Here is a 21,974-nt window from a genome sequence, read left to right on the forward strand (position 1 = left end):
AATGTCTGTCATTGGATAAATGGATGAAGAAAATGTGAGATATGTGTATATCTATATCTATCTACACACACAGTGGTTTTAAAAAAGCTACCAATTTGGATGAACCTTGAGGACAGTATGCTATATGAAAAAAGTCAGTCACAAAAGGACAAATACTGCATAATTCCACTTACATGAGTTATCTAGAGTATCTAAACTCTTAGAAAGTAGAATGCTGACTCCCAGGGGATAGGGGGAGGGGGAAATGGGGAGTTGCTATTTAATGGGTACAGAATTTCAGTTTTACAGAATGAACAAATTTTAGAGAGCTATTGCACAATAATGGGAGTATACTTAACATTACTGAGCTCTTAAAAATGGTTGAGGTAAATTTTATGTTTTTTTACCACAATTAAAAATAAAATTAAAAAAAGATACCATTGATTTTTCAGATGCTATCCTATTTCAGTTTTAACATGAAATATGTTTCCATCTTAGATATTAAATGCAATATTATAAGAAAGCCTGCTTTCTATAATTTCTGTCATTTATCAGTTTAGTTCTTAGGGGATGGTTTTGATTCAAATGTATACTTCTTTAAAAAATTTTTATCTTATATTGGAGTATAGTTGATTTACAACGTTGTGTTAGTTTCAGGTGTACAGCAAAGTGATTCAGTTATACTCAAATGTATACTTTAATCTTTGGGCTGCTTGTGAATATTTTGGCACTTCCTATATCACTGAAACTTTAAAAAAAAAAACCAAATACAAATAGTTGACTAAATACAATCAAAATGATTTTTGTTTCTTCATCCATGATGATATCATTAACTTTTTCACTTAATAAATCATCAGATATCATCACCAAATTAAAAACAGACCATCCCTGAAACATTTTAGAAAATGTCACTCCATCAGCAAGTAAGCACAGCTAAGTAGAATGTATGAGATTCCTAAAATGACCCTAGTGAACATGGCCAAAAACATTTAGTTGTCTAAGAGCACCTTTTATGATAATGTGTTTTTCAGGATTAATTTAAAACTTGCTTTACTGATTAAAACCTTGACTTACAAGCCATAAAACACACCATTCGGTTACAGTGATTTATAAGGCATAAAATATATAGTAATTTACATTCATTAATTCATAAAACAAGAGCTTACTTTAGAGATATGACTCATTTTTCAATAAAGGACAAGCCTAAAACTTTACCCTAGGGCCCTAGAACTCTTATCTAACAGTTGAAGTAAAATATTTAGAGAGCACCAAGACTCTCCCATCCTCAAAACTGTTAGAGTTAAACCAATATAGACCGATTAACAGCGGCAATAATGTTCAACTTGGATTAACATTCAAGCTATTTTTCTAATGGGTTTAAGTATAACAGATGCATTCATGATAGACTACCACATTTGAAAGCTGATTCATCAGAATATCTTTAGGTTAAGAGTAAAATAAAAGTGTTTTCTCCATCAGAGCAGATAAAATATTACCTAGATCTTGTCTTGGCAAAGAAGACTGCTCCATTAAATCCTGGGCCTCAGACTCCGTCAGCTGTTGCTCCTCCACATCAACAACCTCAAGCTCCTTTTGAGGTGGGCAGTTTCTGTTCTGAAGACTCCTTGAGTGGCTGTGCATATACCAACTATTATCTGACAACTGTGATTTAGAAGGGGAAGACCTAGAAAAAAGGATGAAAGGAGAAAACCATCACTGTAGCTTGTGAAAGGACTAATCATACTTCCCAGGCAGCCAAGGCATAAGTGAAAGAGCTCACTGTCAGAGATCGGGAATGACTAGCAAGAGAGAACACAAGAGATGGCTAGGAGTCTGGATTCACGATGTCTGCCAACCTGTCAGGGCTGACATATAACATCTCTCCTTAGGGTCTGGCCTGAGGCAGTATATCTCCTAGCTATTTAAAAGCATGTCAGCAAATTTCACCAAATTATCCACTGCCACTCACTCAAATTCTATACACTATTTCAAATGAATGTATGAGAATCAGCTCTCTCATGAAAATAAGTTGATTAATTTTGACATTGCTACACTCATTCTTTCTACCCAATTTTAGCAGAATTCATAGAATCATCCCTACCTCCTACCTTTTCAATGTCCAAAGTCATTCTAAAAATAAAAGCCAGCTATAATATATTGTTAGAAGAGCATATGCACACAGTAATTCCTCTACCCTTTCAGGTGTTTAGAACTTTGCTGAATACGATACTTATCAACAGATTTAAAGGACCTCAGAGATCAGATAACGGATTCAAACAATTATTGGATATTTAGTATGAGTCAGGCACTAAAGCTAGGCTCCACGGATTAAAGATGAGCAAGACCTGAACTGTTCCTCAAGCAGTCTAGTAGAGGAAGTTCAATCAATGTGTAGGTTTTTTAATAGAAGTCTCTATAGGGTATACTGGGGTGGGGGAAGAGGAAGAGGAATATTTCATCCGAATATTAAACAGGTGGTTAGCTCAATCGGTTAAAGCACAGCAATGAGGTCATTACCTCTAATCATGGGTTTAGGGCCTATGGAGGTCAAGTCTTTTCATTCTCTATCACAGCCATCAGGCCATTATCACAGCCTCAAAAATATATCCTCAGTCCAATCCAAGATGCTTGGAAAAGATGGTGTGATTAGATTATTGACAACTTGTCACTATTTCCAGAGAGATAAGTGAAAATATACATACACTTGGTAGAAACGCAATAAATATGAATTCCTTTTCCTTTCTAGAGTCATGAGATGTGTGACTCTATCAGTTCTGAGACTCTATCCTGAACTATCAATTTGGAATAATAGTCCAGAACTTGTCCTTTTACTTTCACTGTGTTTTTATAAAGATCAAATGAAGAAGTAGATAAAGTATTTTTAAAACTATAAAGTGTTACATAGTCTTATATCAATAGTGATGTGAACAACATCCCTGGAAGATATTCTGAATATTTACTGGGGTAAATCAATAGCTAAACTTTTTCTAGGAAGGCAAAAACTTCAATTAGGGCAAGGGCGGCCTTGGAGAAGTCTACCATCAGCCTCCAGGCCTGCTGAGGCTTTTAGTTCTGTATTTACTGTATTTTATTCTGACCTTGAAAAGGGACAGATCTACTGTGCATTTCTCATGTTGTAGCTCATGCCTTGTACAGGTCCAAAGAGCCTACATACAATTAAACAAAAGAAGTGTCCTAGGGCAATGAGAGGTTAGATATGTCTGTGTACAAAAAACTAGAGAAAGTATGGTGAAAAAAAAATTAACACTAAAAGTTTAATGTAAGTACGGGTGTTACTTAGCTACCAAACTTGACATTTATTACTTCTTACCTTTCCATTCCTGGTTCTTTATTTTTACTGGTGGAAGTATCCGGAGATACTTGAAACTTGTCAGCAGAAAGGCTTTCTGGATTCCGGCTTATAGGATATTCACTACTTTTCTCTGAAGTTAATACTGCTTTAAATGGAATGAGAAAACAAAGAAATCTACTTTACTGCTTTGTCCTGATGGTGATAATTCAGGTGAGAATATCAATTTTTTTCAAAAGCAGCAATCTGTGACAATCAAATTGGTTTTTTAAAAAAATAATTAATTAATTTATTTTTGGCTGAGTTGGGTCTTTGTTGCTGTGCTTTCTCTAGTTGCAGCACAGGCTCGGTAGCTGTGGCACCCGGGCCTAATTGCTCCGCGGAATGTGGGATCTTCCTGGCCCAGGGCTTGAACTCATGTCCCTTGCATTGGCAGGCGAATTCTTAACCACTGCACCACCAGGGAAGTCCCAATCAGATTGGTTTTTAAACAGGTATATCAGACAGAATTCTATAAACACAAGTGATACAGCACCAAATGGAACTCAATGACTAAAAAATAATAACAACAATAAAAGGAACACTTTAAAACTGGGTAAATAAAGATACCCAGCTGAGACAAGGCTGAAAAAATAATATATTTATATTTTTTGGCCCTGAATGATAAGGACATAAGAATAGGAAATGAATTTTTATCTCTGCAGCAAACTAAATTATACTCAAATCACCTCAGACAACAGGGAAGAGAAAGTACTGGAAAGCACAAAGCACACTCCCTTTTCCATCCCTATTGCCTCCACATCAAAGGCTGTATAGGGCTTTAGCAAGATGAGTGGCCTCCGCCCGGCTGCTGCTGCAGCCAGCACCTCGGTGAAGCCCATTTTCAATCGGGACATGAACAAGGCTAAGCGAAGGCTGCGTGAGCTCTACCGCGCCTGGTATCAGGAGGTGCCGAACACTGTGCATTTATTCCAGCTAGACATCTTTGTGAAACAGGGACGGGATAAAGTCTGAGAAATGTTTATGAAGAATGCCCACGTCATAGACCCCAAGGTGGCTGATCTTCTGGTCATTAAGGGAAAGATGGAACTGGAAGAAACGAAGTGTGGAAGCAGCAGACACAGGTCATGCGGTTTTTCCATGAAACAGAAGCACCAAGGCCAAAGGATTTCCTGTCCAAGTTCTACGTTGGGCATGACCCGTGACATCACTCAATATTAAGGTGCATGTCGATATTTAAATATTTTAGAGCACAAATAAACTCAATATATGATAAAAAAAAAAAAAGACTGTATAGGATGGGGGTTTGAGTTTTTGCATGTGTGTGGAAACAAGGGAGGGGTCAGATGAGAAAGAAAAAAGAGGTGACATTTTGCTTCACATTTTCAATTACTAAGAAAATAATAAACCGAAAAACCAATACAAACAAAAAAACAAGGTGCCGACTGATAAGGAACCTGGAAGTAATACATGGAACTAATGATGAACTGGCACAAGAAAGGAAAAAACACAGAACAGACCCAAGGCAAAGTTCTAGCACGTTAGTACATCCTTTTTATTTATTAATTCCTCTAAATGTATTAGTGTGCCACTGCTTTCTAGGAAGTGGTTTAAAGGCAGAAATATTTAAAAAGCAAAAACAAATACTTAAAAATTACACATGTCTTCTATCCATTACAAAGTCACTGATGACTATAATTTATTTTGAGCTTTTATTAGAAAAGCGAAAATCCATAAATAAAGGCAGAAAAATTTAAACAAAGGGCTGTATTAATTAAACTATTTTTTTAAGACACTGGGTAGCCTGGGGGGAAATAATCATTGATTTCCTGAGCTAATCCTCAAATATATTATTTATAGTTTCCTTTATAGTCTTCTCTTCTGGACCTGTGAGTTTCTAGGAACACAAGAACCCTGCCTGGAGCTACTGTAAGGTGCTGAAACAAAGAAGGGTCTAACCATGAACCAGCAGGTTTTTCTTCCAACTGGAATGTAAAGTTTTTAATATAGGCATCATTTCCCCTCTAAATACAAGGTGATCACTGATAAAAGGTAATGTGCAATGTCTAAGGAATCACACCAAACAGAATTAATTATTTTTTTAATTAAAAAAAAACTTATTAAAGTATAGTTGATTTACAATGTTGTTAGTTTCCGGTGTACAGCAAAGTGACAGAATGAACTATTGGAAAGGGCTTTTTTATTTTTTTAAGCGGAAGGGTGGGGAGGGAAAGGCCTCAGACACAAAAATAGATATTAAAAAGTCATTCCACCACCTGGACATTTAACATACAAGTTCCTCTTTTCACTACAATGGGGCCCAAGCTACAAAGAAAATAAGCTAACCTGAGTTAGGACTCAATAACTCAATAGTACCTAAAAAATACAGGGAAAAACTTTTCTGCTCTTCTTTTTCCTTAATCCTTATTTCATAGATGCAGTGATCCAGAGCCCAAGTACTGGAACAGTACTGTAGTCCCCCCTGAAATCATTCCTTCATCTGTGGGTCTTAATATGTTATATTCTTCATGGGTAGGGAATATGGGCCAGACCAAACATTTAATAAATTTACTGACTGCCTATTAGGTGCTAATAAGCATTGTTGAAAAGTATTGGGAAGAATCAAAGAGAAAGACATTGAAAAGGAGGAAAGAGATACTGAGAAACGATAAACTATAAGCTTTCAGGAATGAACGTACTGTAGGGCAGAAAAGCTCAGATGTGTCTGAAAATCATTTCAGCTGTAATGGACTACGATGTTACAAATGCTGTTTGCTTTATGAATGACAGGTAATTCAGGAGGAAAAAAACAAAACAAAAATAAAAACAAAGTGCCTGATATGAAATAGCTTTACCTGCAGAAGGAGGTACACATCATTCATAATGGGTAAGAATACACGTTTGCACAAAAATATTATGCAGGCTTGGGAATGACCCTTAGGTAAACAGTAGGGCAGATCTAGGCTGAGGGCAGGACATCTGATGTAAAGATCCTGGAAAAGGAGCTTTCATCATCATTAAGAATACGGATTCTTAAAAAATAAAAACTGGGGCTTCCCTGGTGGCGCAGTGGTTGAGAGTTTGCCTACCAATGCGGGGGACATGGGTTCGAGCCCTGGTCTGGGAAGATCCCACATGCCGCGGAACAACTAGGCCCGTGAGCCACAACTACTGAGCCTGCGCATCTGGAGCCTGTGCTCCGCAACAAGAGAGGCCGTGATAGTGAGAGGCCTGCGCACCGCGATGAAGAGTGGCCCCCGCTTGCCCCAACTAGAGAAAGCCCTCGCACAGAAACGAAGACCCAACATAGCTAAAAATAAATAAAAATAATAATAAAATAAAAATAAATAAAAAAATAAAAACTGGGGAAATATGATTAAGTCTAGAGTTTCGCTTATTACTAGTAATGTGCCAATGTTGGTTTCTTCGTTCTGACAAAATTACCATGGTAATGTAAGATGACAACATTAGGGGAAACTGAAACTAGGTAAGGGGTAGAGTTCTTGTAGGAACTCTCTGTACTATCATTGCTGCTTTTCTGTAAATCTAGAGTTATTCAAAAATAAAACATTTATTTAAAGAATAAGTCATTTTAGTACAGCTGAAGGTAAACAAAACTCCTTTTCCCAGGATTAAGAAGTTTGCTTGAATTTCAGTTAGACTCACACCAATTTAAGAGGGAAAAAGGCACAAAACTTGAGCTGCTATTAAGTAGATGCTCAAATTGTTTCAGAAATAAAGCCACAAAATTCCAGAATCCATACCCAGAAATTTTCTTTCAGTAACTCTAGAGTGGGCTTCAGAGTTTTAATCATGTGAATTAAAATATTTATTGAGCGCCTACTGTGTTCCAGGCTCAGGTGTAAGGGTTCTCTGCCCAGATGGAGCCTACATTCTAGTGGGAGGTAAGGAGGAACTCTAAACAACATGCAAAACAAATTCGATATTGTTAAAAGTTAAGGGCCGGGCTTCCCTGGTGGCGCAGTGGTTGAGAGCCCGCCTGCCGTTGCAGGGGACACGGGTTCGTGCCCCGGTCCGGGAAGATCCCACATGCCACGGAGCAGCTGTGCCCGTGAGCCATGGCCGCTGAGCCTGCGCTTCCGGAGCCTGTTGCTCCGCAACGGGAGAGGCCACGACAGTGAGAGGCCCACGTACCGCAAAAAAAAAAAAAAAAAAGTTAAGGGCCTTCCCTGGTGGCACAGTGGTTAAGAATCCACCTGCCAATGCAGGGGACACAGGTTCAAGCCCTGGTCTGGGAAGATCCCACAAGCTGTGGAGCAACTAAGCCCATGTGCCACAACTACTGAGCCTGTACTCTAGAGCCTGTGAGCCACAACTACTGAAGCCTGCGCACCTACAGCCTGTGCTCTGCAACAAGAGAAGCAATTGCAATGTGAAGCCTGCACCCCAATGAAGAGTAGCCTCCGCTCACTGCAACTAGAGAAAGCCCGAGCCCAGCAACAAAGACCCAACGCAGCCGAAAATAAATTAAAAAAAAAAAAAAAGTTAATAAGGGCTATTGAAAAAATGTAACAGTATAACAGGGTAAAGTGGGGCTAGAAAAGTCAGAGACTTAAAAATTACAATAAAAAATACAGTGGTTGGGCTTCCCTTGTGGCGCAGTGGTTGAGAGTCTGCCTGCTGATACAGGGGACACGGGTTTGTGCCCCGGTCCGGAAAGATCCCACATGCCGCGGAGCGGCTGGGCCCGTGAGCCATGGCCACTGAGCCTACGCGTCTGGAGCCTGTGGTCCACAACGGGAGAGGCCACAACAGTGAGAGGCCCACGTACTGCAAAAAAAAAAAAAAAAAAAAAAAAAAATACCGTGGTTATAGGTGATCTCCTTGAGGAGTAGCATTTGAGCAATTTGAAAAACATATTCAAGTTGTGCAAATATAAGTGGGCATGGCAGACACTCTACTCTCTGTGGAGTTGGGAGGGGACACTTTTTTTTGTTTTTTGGTTTTTTTTGCGGTACGCGGGCTTCTCATTGTTGTGGCCTCTCCCGTTGCAGAGCACAGGCTCCGGACACACAGGCTCCGCGGCATGTGGGATCTTCCCGGACCGGGGCACGAACCCGTGTCCCCTGCATCGGCAGGTGGACTCTCAACCACTGCGCCACCAGGGAAGCCCGGGACACTTTTTTTTTAAATGGAGAAATTCTCATAAGCCTCTCCTCCCTCCTCTCAACATTTACCCACCTACCTCAAAACTCTGAGGATGTTATAATTTCATGAGAAAGTAGACCAATGAATAAGTTTACCACAAAGGATAGAGTAAAGGCTCTTTCATTAAAAAAAAATGTTTTATATAGAAATTCAGAAGAAATTTTCAGAGTTTTTCAAATCCATAGTAAAATAGAATATATAAAAGTATAGCACTTATAAAAAAAAAAAGCCACAAAGAAACATTTTGTGTACAGATCTTCAGGAAAAAATACCCCCCCCCCAACAAAGATGAGATAGTAGATTCACACATATATTCAAAGCCAGACAATAACATTTTATATCTGGTGCATTAAAATTGAAAGTCTAGTCTATTTTTAGATTGGAGGTGGTGAAAGCACCAACAAGAATTGTGATGGTGGTGAGACTTGGGGCTACTTTATCTGGGAGATGAACTAAATGAAGAGAGTTACAAAGAATGCATTTAAGGAAATACATTTTGAACCACTGCCATAGCAACAGAGTTCCTAGCTTCTCATGCATGAGCTACTTACTGTTTCTCTCTGAACATAAAAACACTACAAGGCACACTCCGGGACCAACGCCACTCTCTTGAATAATTAAGAGTAGAGTTCCTAGAAAGACTCAAAGGAAGGCCCTTTGACCCCCTGTAGGCCTGAGGAAGGGAGGGAGAACGAAGAAGGGACTTTAACACTAGGTTAGCTGGGTAGCTAGCACTCTGGGAGTGCTAGTTCCTAAGCACCAGCTCTCTCCTGGAACCCAGGCCTATGCCTAGCCTCTCATGTGTGTCTGTGTATTTGCCCATTTAAAACCCTGCCTGATGTGTTGTTTTTCACAGGCTTTTTCCAGTTAAAACTCAGATTTTCATCTCACTTTCCTTCCTTTATGCCAGGTTATTTCTCAGCTCGGTGCTCACTTCTTATAGGGAGTCAGCTCAGAGCAGCTCCACCTGCCCAGTTACTCCAAATGCCTCGTCTTGTTGATAACAATCATGTTGTTATAAAGCACCTGTCTCTGCCACATAACTGGGCTTTCTGTGGATCAAGGTGCAGTTCCTGAAGTATATATAGACGTCTCTCTCTATAAACCAGAAAGTGATTAAATAGGGCTTCGTGATCTGACACCAGTGCTATAAGAAACATGTCTGAGTGGTTTTTTTATAAGCTTTCTAAAATGATGGGGTTACCTATTTCCAATCTGCCCCATGACACTCAGCTTCCTGTGGGTGCCCCATAGCATTTGCTTACTGTGGGTACTCAGATGACGATGCTTACTGACTGTCTTGGGCCCTCTGAATGGTAAGTTAGTTGTAAGCAGGGACTAGAAGCAAGGCTCTAAGATTTCCCACAGAGTGACTTGGCAAATATATGCTGAGCAAAGATCATAAAATGTTGGAGCTGGGTCCATACTTTTCAGAAAGAGATAAAGGCTTAGGGAGGGAAGAATTTTGCTTAAGGTAACACTTTGGCCAATATTACAAACCTTTTTCTGATGTGTTTTGTTCCAGATTTAGCAGGTCCTCAGAGGCACAAGAATCGGCTATGAGGGAAGGGGAGCTGTGAGAAGGCTGGCTCCCGTGCTGCTCTAACACAGCTTCCAGTTCGGCCATTTCCTGCTGGATCTTTAGCAGGTTATCTTGCATGGTATCCCTCTGCTGCAGACACGAGAAACGACACCAAGAAAGTTATACTCTTTTAGAAACTTGCCAGAAATCAAGAATATGTTACACCAATTAATTTTACCGTGGGACTTGAAATCACTTTGTATGGAATTATAAGTTCTGCCTGAGCACCTTTTTAAAAATTTATTTATTTATCTATTTATTTATCTATGGCTGCGTTGGGTCTTCGTTGCTGCACGTGGTCTTTCTTTAGTTGTGTTGAGCAGGGGCTACTCTTCCTTGTGGTGAGCGGGCTTCTCATTGCAGAGCACGGGCTCTAAGCACGCGGGCTTCAGTAGTTGTGGCACGTGGGCTCAGTAGTTGTGGCACACGGGCTCTGGAACCCAGGCTCAGTCATTGTGGTGCATGGGCTTAGTTGCTCTGTGGTATGTGGGATCTTCCTGGACCACGGCTCAAACCCATGTCCCCTGCGTTGGCAGGCAGATTCTTAACCACTGCGCCACCAGGGAAGCCCTGAGCACCTGTTAATCTGACCATATTCATGCAGTTAATGCCCATGAAATTATTTCAGAAAGCTGTTAGAAGGGGAGAAAAAATTCCTCAAACTCTCCCAACTAGGCTTGTTTTATTGTGATGTCCTTTTGAAGTTGGTCATTTTCTTTTAAAGCTAGGGAGTGAAAAAATAAGGTACTTAAAACACTTTTGGTATTTAAAATTAGCATGATTCTGTTAACATCTTCCATAGGCTGCATTTCAAAAATTTGGGATTGTGACACTCATAAGAGATTTGGGTTAGTCCATATAAAAATGTCTAATCTCTGGCTTGTGAGGTCACTTCCTTTTCTGGGATTCTTTGAACATTTAGTTTCTAACAGAACAAGCAAAGAGCTAATTCATTAATGTATCTATTTATTCATTCAACAACTATTTGTTGACCACCTATTATGTGTTAGGCACTGGGGATACAGCCCTAGAATGGTGCTGCCATTCTAGATGGGGACGGGGTACCTAGAGATCGCTGCAGAGAAGAACCGGCTATATGGAAGGATCCAGCAGAAGGAGCCCTCAGAAAGCCTGTAAGGCCAGTTATTGTTTTCAATTCAAGATAATGGGCTCCTCTTGCTTATGAGGCTCCTGATGTTTATTTCTCCATATGAAAAAGAAATCTGCTAAGTCTAAGGTTTTTGATAAGCGAAGTACTTCGTAATTAAGGAGCTCTCCAAAATATACATTTCTTCATTACTTTTAGAAGGAGCATGTATGGTTGCCAGCAAACCCTGGGGAAACAGATTGTTTCACCCTGTTTCTTCTGATCCTCGCAAATGACTTTGCCCTCTACTAAAAACAAGCCATCTACTTTCTTCTGCTACACTGAGTTCACAGTTTTTAGGAGGTTTTTATGACTGGGAAATGCATTCCCTGCTCCACTAAGGCTTCCACTACTACCCTGAGACTGCTTTGTTGCCAATGTCCACAGCAGCACCATTGCCACCACGTGGTGTCTTGTGAGTAGTTCCATCACTGATCAAATCCTAGCCAAGGGCTCACCTCAGTAAATCTGGAATGAAACCAGGATACCTGATAAGCTTCAAGGAGCTCTATCAGTCACTACTGCCACAACCATCACATCTAACTTCTGTGGCCATTAAATAGGTTAGAAAATTGGAAAAGTAATGGGAGAATTATAGGTACATAACTTTCCTTTGGGTTTTCCCAAAGCAGTTACTTTATAACTTGGACAAATTCCCCTGCAGGCAATTGGCCTGATACATTTGGGAGACTAAACCCAAATTGGTTACCAAGTTTTCTTGATTCTAATTCTTGTGTTTCTTGAATTAGTCCTACTTTTCTTTTCTATTTCCACTGTGCTACTCTGATATCTACTTTTAATACAGCTAAAGTTCCCTAAAAGCCATGTTATCATGTCTCTTTTTTCCATTAGGAGCTTAGTTGTATACAACTGCTCATATAAAAAGTTAACACTTTCTGAATACTGTATAATTATTACTCGTTATTGATCTCATGATAAATTCCAAATTCCTAAGCACAGCATTCAAAAGGGCCTTCACGGGCTTTGCTGGTGGCGCACTGGTTAAGAATCCGCCTGCCAATGCAGGGGACATGGGTTCGAGCCCTGGTCCGGGAAGATCCCACATGCCGCGGAGCAAGTAAGCCCGTGTGCCACAACTACTGAGCCTGCACTCTAGAGCCCATGAGCCACAACTACTGAAGCCTGCGTGCCAGAACTACTGAAGCCTGCACACCTAGAGCCTGTGCTCTGCAATAAGAGAAGCCACCGCAATGAGAAGCCCATGCACCACAACGAAGAGTAGCCCCCGCTCGCCGCAACTAGAGAAAGCCCGCGCGCAGCAACGAAGACCCAACTCAGCCCAAAATCAATCAATCAATCAATCAATCAAAAGGGCCTCCACACTCTGATCTTATCTCTTATTTCTCCCCAAAACCACCACATATGCCCCGTTTTCCAGTCACATGGGACAACTTTGTGTTTCCTGGGCATGATTTCACACCTCTGTGCCTTTGCCTTGATTTACTGCCTCTCTTCTCTTTCCACCTGGAAAAAATTCTCATCTTTTAAGGTCCAGCTTGAATATCTCCTTCAGAAGTCCCCACCAATAATACATCTCCTGTCAGGAACAGATGGCCCCTCAGTGCTTCATTTATACTGCTAGTGCATTAGTATACCGAAGTGGAATGTTCCTCCCAGATGGATGGAATCCTTCCTTAATCATTTCTGTATCCCTAACACCCAGCAGGCAGTAAGCATCTAGTAAATGTTTAATGCAGAAATGAATTAATGAATAAATATAGTTAATCAGTCTTTGATAAAGCACAGATACTAATGATACCAAATTAGGATTTATCTCCTATATATGTCTCCCCAGTTCTGTGTAAACAGACCTTGGGAAAAGATCCCACTTCAATCATTCTGCTTGTTGGAGCTACTCTAGATTTAAGTTAGCCCTGAAATCTGACTTTGGCTCTGTTTTGGGTAGATGCTTGATAAAAACAGGTTATAAAATGAATCTTGAACAAATAGACATACATCTCTGGGAACAAGATCAGAAATACAGAAAACAAGGAGGTAGTATATTGAATGTCAAATATCATACAATATGGCTAAGGCAGATGGAATCAGAAACCGAACACTACAACTCTAAAACACAAGGGATAAAAAGGTGAAAGTCACGTTGACAGAGCCCCAAATCCTCACTGAGAAAGGATCATAGTAATTGCAAACAGAGAAAAGGCCTCCTAGGGAATTCCCTGGCGGTCTAGTGGTTAGGACTCTGCACTTCCGCTGCAGGAGGCACAGGTTCGATCCCTGGCTGGGGAACTAAGATCCTGCAAGCTGTGCAGCACAGCCAAAAAAGAAAAAAAAAGAAAATGACTCCAAAATCTTTTCATTAATTTAGTCACCATGGCAATCCTGCAGAAGTGGAGAATACAGGTGACAATTCAGGCACAGAACAGGCAGTGGTCTCAGAGGTTTCTTCCTGACTCCAGCAGGCTTCAGTCATGAAGGGATTTGCTCTGTGTTGAAAACAGGCAGTAGAAGACAAGCCCTCTATCTATAGTCCTCATAGCAATGCCAAGACTCAGAATTTTAGAACTGGATACTACCCACTGTTGGCAAAGGTATAGGAAAATGGGAGCTACCAAGTACCACAGGGGCTGGAAGAGCACAGCTTGGTTCAGTCTTTCTAAAGGACAATTTAATAACATGTATCAAACAGAAAAATTCCAGTCCTAGAAATTTATACTAAGGAAGTCATTGGGGATGTGGGCAAATATTTAGTTATCAAGATAATACTACAGGGACTTCCCTAGTGGCGCAGTGGATAAGACTCTGCACTTCCAATGCAGGGGGCCTGGGTTCGATCCCTGGTCAGGGAACTAGATCCCACATGCATGCCACAAATAAGAGTTCGCACGCCACAACTAAGGAGCCCGTGTGCTGCAACTAAGGAGCCGGCAAGCTGCAACTAAGGAGCCCGCCTGCTGCAACTAAGACCTGGTGCAACCAAATAAATAAATTTTTTTTAAGATAATAATACAGTGCCGTACATGATAGCAAACTGTGTCTCTTGCCCTGAAACCCTCATATTCAGCAATAGGTTGAATAAATCATGGTGTACACAAGGAAAGAATACTATATAGTAGTTAAAAATAAATTCATTGAAGAAAATTTAGTGACATAGTAAAAACAATGTAAGTATGTAGAGTACCATCTGAATGTTTTTTAAAGATAAGGTATACACACACACACACACACACCCCTGTGTACAATAGGAAGAAGAAAGAATATATACCAATAAGTTAATAGTAATGATTTTTAATGCATAGAATTTAATTTTAAAAATAATTAATACAAGTTCATGGTATAAAATTCAAGGCACAAAAGGATATTCAGAGAAAAGTAAGGCTTCCTCCTTCTCTTTCTCCCAATCATCTATTTCCCCACCTGAAGGCAACAACTATTACCTATCTTTTGTATATCATACCGGAGATAAATGTTAATATTTACCAAACCAATCTCTCTCTTTTTTTTTTTTTTTAAGTTTTGGTTGTGTTGGGTCTTAGTTGGGGCATGCAGGATCTTTCATTGTGGCAAGTGGGCTCTCTAGCTGTGGTGCGCAAGCTCAGTAGTAGCGGCGCTCAGGCTTAGTTGCTCTGCGGCATGTGGGATCTTAGTTCCCCAACAGGGATGGAACCTGTGCCCCTGCAGTGGAAGCACGGAGTCTTAACCGCTGGACTGTCAGGGATGATTTTTATTTATCTGTATTTTCTAAGTTTTTTATGATGCACATATACAATATTATAAGACTATCGGTTTTTCTCAGTTTTATCTAATCTGGAATTTCAGGAAGTTCAGAAAAAAATGTCACTTTTTGCTAGCAGCTGAAGGTGTATTTAAGGTTTAGGTGAGAAAAAGAAGTCATGGCAGGATGATTCAAGGTGGTCCAGGTATCTCCATTTTAAGAATGTACATACTATAGTTCAGAGATGATAAGTAAATTGCCTAGAGTAACACAGCCAGGTACAGAACTCTCACCATTACCACCAGCAACCACTGTGTCCATATTCTAAAAAAATAAGTTGAGGGTCTTCCCTGGTGGTCCAGTGGTTAAGACTCTGCGCTCCCAATGCAGGGGGCCCGGGTTCGATCCCTGGTCAGGGAACTAGATCCCGCATGCTGCAACTAAAAAATCCCACATGGCACAACTAAAGACCTGGCGCAACGGAAGGAAGGAAGGGAGGAAGGAAGGAAGGAAGGGAGAAAAAAAAGCTGAATGAGCCTGAAGTTTTGAATGTGAGAACTTAGAAAATTCTGGTGCCACTCCTACAACATAAAAATTAGGAGACAGAGCCAGGTTCTGTGAGGAATCTAATGTTAATTTTTAGATGCTGTGGTAGAGAATGCTTTTTCTAGGAGACTATTCTGCCTGGAGTACTGAAATATTCATGTTACCAAATGTTGTAGATATGACAAAGCTGTTACCCCCCTCACAAGTCACCAAAATATTGGATATTGACCACTAGGAGCAAGAAGTAACATTGTGTACTTTTTAAAGAAAAAAGATGACTTACAGGCACTGAAGAACAAATAACTATACGATTTAAAAAGAAAAAACAAAAAGAAGTATCCACCAAACAGTGAAAGGCTAGACAGTGTCTAACAGGAAGAGAACTCTGTAGGTGTCAATTTGGTACTGAGAAGAAACACACCCCTTTCATATATGTTTTTGTGCTTTCATATATGTTTTTGCTATAGGGCAAATGGGTTTTGAAGGTTTCGCTTATTCATTAAATTCAGTGTTTAGTGTTCTGCAGTGAGCATGTTGGTACGTACATGTGTGTATGTGTGTGTATGAAATAGGAGGTAATGTGTTCCATCTCGGTGCTTACAATCCAATTGGAGGAGACAAGGTCCCACACACAACTGTTATACCATTAATTCTAAGAGGTGATATAAGCAAATGTAAGAATGCGGGATGCATAGCACTGAGAACACCACACACACATCCCCATGTGCTTTTACCTGAGTGGTTAAGATATCGCTCTGAGAGGACAGCCCCAAACAGTCTTCAGAGAGGCTTGTTTCACTCTCATACTCGGATGCTGCTTCACCTTAAATGATAATAAAAATAGAGATTCAGATGTAAAAACAGACAGCCGATACTCCAACTTGCAGTACCCGTTTCTTCTCACTGACAGGACAAACTTCACTTTCATGTCACACAAAATGTTTACACTCTTTGTTTAGGGACACCGGATTTCCTCTTAGGAGTCGTAAGGATGAAAACCAGAAGCAAGTCCACCAATAATTAGGGCATTAAATCTCATTCAAATAGAAAAGATGTTCTAGCTGAGTAAAGGACTTTTGAGGAAAAGCACCTTGGGAGGAACATGTTTAAAGTTTAAGAAGCAGTTACTTTCATTGTACTTGGAAACTCGTAAAATGTGCTCCCCCAAAGGCATAAACATTTAGTTCATTTCTATAAAATAGACGGGGGCAAACACAAAAACCTGGTTCCAATACCTAAGTCTGAATCCACACTCTGCTCGTCTTGGCGATTATCCTCTTCCCAGCCAGCTTCCCTTTCATCATCATCTGAAACCAATTCCTTGCCACTCAGAACTTCCTGGTTTTCAGACTGATGCCCCACTTGTTTGGAAAGAGGATCAAACATCAAGAAAGGATCCTGGGTGTTTGTATTAGCGGTCAAGTCTTCCACTGCACTGCACCGTGAAGAAAATAAGCTATCAGAACATCTCGCTTCCTCATGAAGGTGATGTTCCTGGGATGCCTTTGCCGATGTTACGTGGTCACTGCAGTCATTTAAACTATTCTTCAATGATATTAGATTCTCCTCTGTTTCCTTAGATAGACCCTCCGTGGCAACAGCATTACGTCTGGTAGATGGAGACAGTGTATTGGTTACTTTACCAAATAAGTGTTGGAAGCAGGGAAGCTCTTCATCCTCACTAGAAACATTCTCTTCTGAGGACTCAGCCCCTCTTTCGTGACCCTGAACCAAAGATGTATGATGGGCTAAAGGGCCAGGGCTCCTTCTGAATTCTCCTTTTTGGACACTTTTGCTAAAAACAGCAGATCTTTCCTTAATGTCACTTTCAGCAAAGTTGCTACTTTCCTTTATTTTGTCATCATTTAACAACTCATCAGGTGTCTCAGAACAAACCTGAGAAGCGTGGCTTCTTCCCATAGGTTGTTCTAGGTTATCTGAATTTAGACATGGGGAGAAATCTTCATTAACAGCCTGAAGTGTGCCTTCATTTTCTCCTTGCCTTTTTATTTCAGGAAGTTGACAGTTACTTACAGGAAGACTTTGCTTATAGACTTCGGGTTGCATAAGACCTAATCTGAGCAAAGCACTTAATTTAGGTCCTCTGTTTCTATCTAGTTTTGCTTGAATGTTTTCACCACTGGAACCTACTTCATTAATACTAGAGCCTACTTCATTAGTACTGGAACCTACTTCATTAATACTGCTTGAGCTGACTTCTTTAAAAGTGCTTTCTCGACTGTTATTTTGGCTAATTGTGCGCACTGTACTTTGAACGATGCTCTCGTTTTCCACTGCTCTTTCAGGTGACATTACAGGTTCCTCAAACTTTTCCTCTGACAGGTTTTTCTTACACATAGTTTTAATAGATGACCTGATGGGAGAAAGTGATGGTATAAGATATGGGCTGTGTGAAATCCCATGTTTATTTGCAATAATGAGCTCAGTTTTGTTGCCTCTGAACTGTGATGACTGACAAAGCCTAGTTACTCTTTCTGGGCTACGTTTGGCATGATCGCTCGGCTTCTTATCTTTTTGACCAGCGACAGGGAAGTCCACAGTTGTATTAATTGCCCGCACATGCTTGATTTTAGACTCACTCTTTCCCTGATTTTCTTCTTTTTGTCTGCATTCAAGAGGGACTCTTGGACTTTGTTCCCTTAAGGACCCAGAGTGGGCACAGACTGTTGCACATTCCTTTTCTGGATTTTCTGGATTTGAAAACAGAGCAAACGTCTGACGCTTTGAAACCTTGAACATATTCTGCAAATACTGTGTATCAAGTTCACTCTCTTCCATTTCTATGCTCGCCTTCTGAATGTGGTTAACGTCATGTCCCAGTGGATCCTGAAAGTCCTCTGTGTCGTTTCTAATATCTTTAGAACAACCAGGGATAAGTTCCTTGGGGCTTTCAATTGCTGCACACAGACTCACATGTTGATTTGGTGCTGTCTTTGCCTTCCCTAGGGTGTCAGCTTCCAGTAATGAAATACTATCCTGAGTGCCATAATCAGTATCAGGTACCAAGGAAATATTGGTACTCTCTACACATCTTTCAATTTGCAAACCTTTTCCTCCACTTAATGTCAGATCTTTGGGGTCTTTGGTATTATTCGACACTTGAATTGTTCCTAGGCTCTCCTCTCTTTGAAGGCTAGGATTAACAAACTCTTGAAGTTTATTAGAACTGGAACAGTGAGTAAAAAAAACAGGTATGTTTGTCAAATTTAGTTCTGGGTAAGTGTCACTGGCAAGTCTCTTAGTTATTTGTTCGTGTGGCTTGTCACTCTTCTTGGCTCCAGTTGTAGGTTCTTTATCTCCCATGAATTGAAGCTTTTTGCCGTGCCTGACTGGCATTTGGCTGGAATGTTTTTTCTTCATCTCTTCACTGCTAGAACAACTATCAATTTGTAGTTCAGTATGATTAGGTGGGCTTGGGTTTCTACTGACTACTAGTTCAAGTGCATGAATGTTCCTGGTAGAGGACTTCCTCCTCAGCCTATTTTTAGGTGCTTTTGAACTATGGATATTCAATTCTAGTTCCATATTGCTTATACTGCTGCTTATAGGTTCAGCCTTAGTTCTGAAAGCAGATTCTTTTTCCAATGATTCTGTTCGGTTAGCATTTTTCTCTTTCTGAACATAACCACCTTTCATTTCAGTCTCATGACCATTACTAGTAATATTCATCCCATGACCATTCTGCTCTGTTTGGTCAGTTCCCTCAATTATGTTTTCTGGAGTCTTTGGAAGAACTGCCAAATCGACTTTCTTGATAAAATCCTCAGGATGAAGGCCTGATGTACTTCTCCTTTTACGCTTTAGTTTTTTTGTGAGGGGGCGCTCTTGTGTTATCTGAGGTTCTACAGTAGATGCTCCTATAATTAGATCTTCAGCTATGCGGCTCAAGTTAGGGAGGCTTGCCTTCCTCTGATAGGTTTTCCCAAATATTTTATCTTCAATATTACTCTCTACTGGTTTGGCGTGGACTCTTTCACGTATTAAAGCACCGTGAGGATCACTGGCCATTAAGTCTATTTTCTCTGAAGAACCCAAATATCCATCAACTTCCTTTGGAACTTCCACTGCACGAGCTACTTCAGTGTTTGATTCAAATCCCCCATCACGTGAGTCGTAAGAAGTTAACATTTCATCACTTCTGGAAAACCATTCATTAACTTTCTGTATGCTACTATTCAGTGTTATCCAAGGAAACTCTTGGGAATCTCTAGGACTGTCAGAGGACGCAGGTTTCTGCTTATTCAGTTCTTTTCTCCCATATAGGGGATCAGCATTCAGAACTACCTTTTTCTCTGTACTGGGAGTCTGCCTATCATTACATGTGTCCTTACTTTCAGCCCATCTGCTCTGTTGGCTCTTTCCTAAGACAAGCTGTTTGCTTTTATTACAGAATTCAGCCTTTTCTACATTCATTCTGTCTTTAGTGAGTAATAAACTGCTGTTTTCATGCTGTAATGAGCTGGCATGAGTATCTGTGCCACATGGCTCCACATGCAAGTTTGAAACAAAAATACCCTGATACTTTTCTGGATGCTTCTCAGTTTCATGCTTCTCAGTGGTGGTCAAATCTTTGTTACTGAACTGATGATGTTCAGCCTTTGTTATGTCCTTCTCAGAAAACTCACAAGCAGCTGGAAAAAAACAAGCAAACAAGGTGCTTAAAAACTGAATTATTATGAAAAAAATAGGTACTTAATACAACTTGGTTGAGGGGGAATGAAGGAACTGGCTATTCTTAGAGAAACCTCAACTATCAAGTGTACTGAAGATGTAGCTCATACTCTTCTGCTCAATTCCTATGTATCTAGACTCTCATTATTTCCACTCAAAATAATTAGAGTTTTAATTTCAGAATTCTCCCTACTGATAAACCATACCTCCTATTTCACTAAACTCTAACAGTGAATTAAAAGCACAGTTTGAGACTCACAGACATGGAGAACAGACATGTGGTTGCTAAGGGGGAGGGAAGGTGGGGGAGAGATGAAGGGGGAGTTTGGGGTTAGCAGATGCAAACTAGTATATATAGAGTGGATAAATAATACGATCCTACTGTATAGCACAGGGAACTATATTCAATATCCTGTGATAAACGATAATGCAAAATAATATTACAAAACATGTATATATGTGTAAAACTGAATCATTTTGCTGTACAGCAGAAATTAACACAATATTGTAAATCAACTCTACTTCAATCAAAAAAAAAATGCACAGTTTGGGCATCAGACATATAGTGCTTCTGTTCTATCTTCAGACTCATACTCCCTCTATCTAAATACCAGTATGCAAAGTATGAAATAAAAACACCGCAGTTAAAAGTAAAGGCAGGGCTTCCCTGGTGGCGCAGTGGTTGAGGGTCCGCCTGCCGATGCAGGGGACACGGGTTCATGCCCCAGTCCGGGAAGATCCCACATGCCGCGGAGCGGCTGGGCCTGTGAGCCATGGCCGCTGAGCCTGCGCGTCCGGAGCCTGTGCTCCACAACGAGAGAGGCCACAACAGTGAGAGGCCCGCGTACCGCAAAAAAAAAATAAAAAAATTAAAGGCAACAACCAATTACATAGGGTACTATTATAACCATATCAGTCTAGTGTCATTGTCAGGCTGTACCATGACACCTGAGAAAGAACGATATTCTAACTCTGCCAAGAAATGTTGTGAATTATAAACGTCCCAAATGGTTCTTCAGAATAATCTATTACAGTACCGCATCTACCTATTCTTTCTTTAGTGCCTGTTAAGTTGGAAGACTTGCCATTACCGTTTTTTGCACGATTCAAACTGGCTTCAGCCTTGGCTCCTTGAGGGGTGATTTCTAACAATTCATGGTCTTCTACACTATAGGGAAAAGACAGAAGCCTTAGTGAGAAACAGTAGTTTATATGCGCAAATAGTTGTCACATGATCAAGTATTTTAGCTCCTCTAGGTAGGGTTGCAATAAGGGTTATCAATTTGATTCATTTTTTGAAATCTGTGCTTTGGTAACTTCTAGTCAAAATGAAACGGTCAAAGACTGAGAACATACAGTCACAAAAATCACAGCAGTAGTATAGAACATTGCTTTATGGACATACAAATGAGAACTAAAATTTAAATGATGGCCAAATAATAGCTAAAAGACAGTAAAGAGAAAACCAACAAAACTTAAAATACATCTTAATGAGAATACAAGTACAAAGTTATCTAAACAAAGGGAGCACTGGGATGGAACAGACATTCCAATAGAATGCAAAAGCACACCACTTTGCAGCACTGCCTTCTGTGCTTCTTTTCAGGCTAAAAACCATTTTCTCCCAATTGAGAGATCAGGAAAAAGTCATTTGCAAACAAAATCTGATTGGCAATGACACCATCACAGATCTTAGGGTCAAGCAATAATTCCTAACGAAAGCAATTTGACAACCCAGTTGGGGCTGCTTGTAGATTATGGTTTAATTTATGTAGACAAAGTTTGAGTTACAGATGGAATTAAGGAACAGAGGAAGGAAAGAATTGAAAACTGAGTACTCTAATGTTTTCAACAG

At 40.2% G+C, this 21,974-nt stretch overlaps 1 protein-coding gene and 1 pseudogene across 9 annotated transcripts in view; one reads left to right on the forward strand and one right to left on the reverse strand.

Annotated features, from left to right (window-relative positions):
* BRCA1 (BRCA1 DNA repair associated) overlaps positions 1-21,974 on the reverse strand; it is a 72,070-nt gene that overhangs the window by 25,915 nt on the left and 24,181 nt on the right. For 3 of the 9 annotated variants that reach the window (XM_022557767.2, XM_022557763.3, XM_022557765.3), the window contains 6 exons: positions 21,211-21,287; positions 16,663-20,079; positions 16,162-16,250; positions 9,959-10,130; positions 3,311-3,437; positions 1,476-1,663 (listed from right to left, as the gene is read on the reverse strand). In XM_022557767.2, coding sequence (XP_022413475.2) covers positions 1,476-1,663; positions 3,311-3,437; positions 9,959-10,130; positions 16,162-16,250; positions 16,663-20,079; positions 21,211-21,287 — 4,070 coding nt within the window. The remainder of the gene's footprint in view (positions 1-1,475; positions 1,664-3,310; positions 3,438-9,958; positions 10,131-16,161; positions 16,251-16,662; positions 20,080-21,210; positions 21,288-21,974) is intronic. The other 6 variants (XM_022557770.3, XM_089899976.1, XM_022557768.3 and 3 more) reach the window with 3 other exon arrangements.
* LOC115803056 (NADH dehydrogenase [ubiquinone] 1 alpha subcomplex subunit 6 pseudogene) lies at positions 4,118-5,466 on the forward strand (annotated as a pseudogene).

Source organism: Delphinapterus leucas, chromosome 19 (genome assembly GCF_059928025.1).
Source record: "Delphinapterus leucas isolate spDelLeu-1000000601 "Yukka" chromosome 19, BTC_Dleu_Yukka2, whole genome shotgun sequence".
Lineage (NCBI taxonomy): Eukaryota > Metazoa > Chordata > Mammalia > Artiodactyla > Monodontidae > Delphinapterus > Delphinapterus leucas.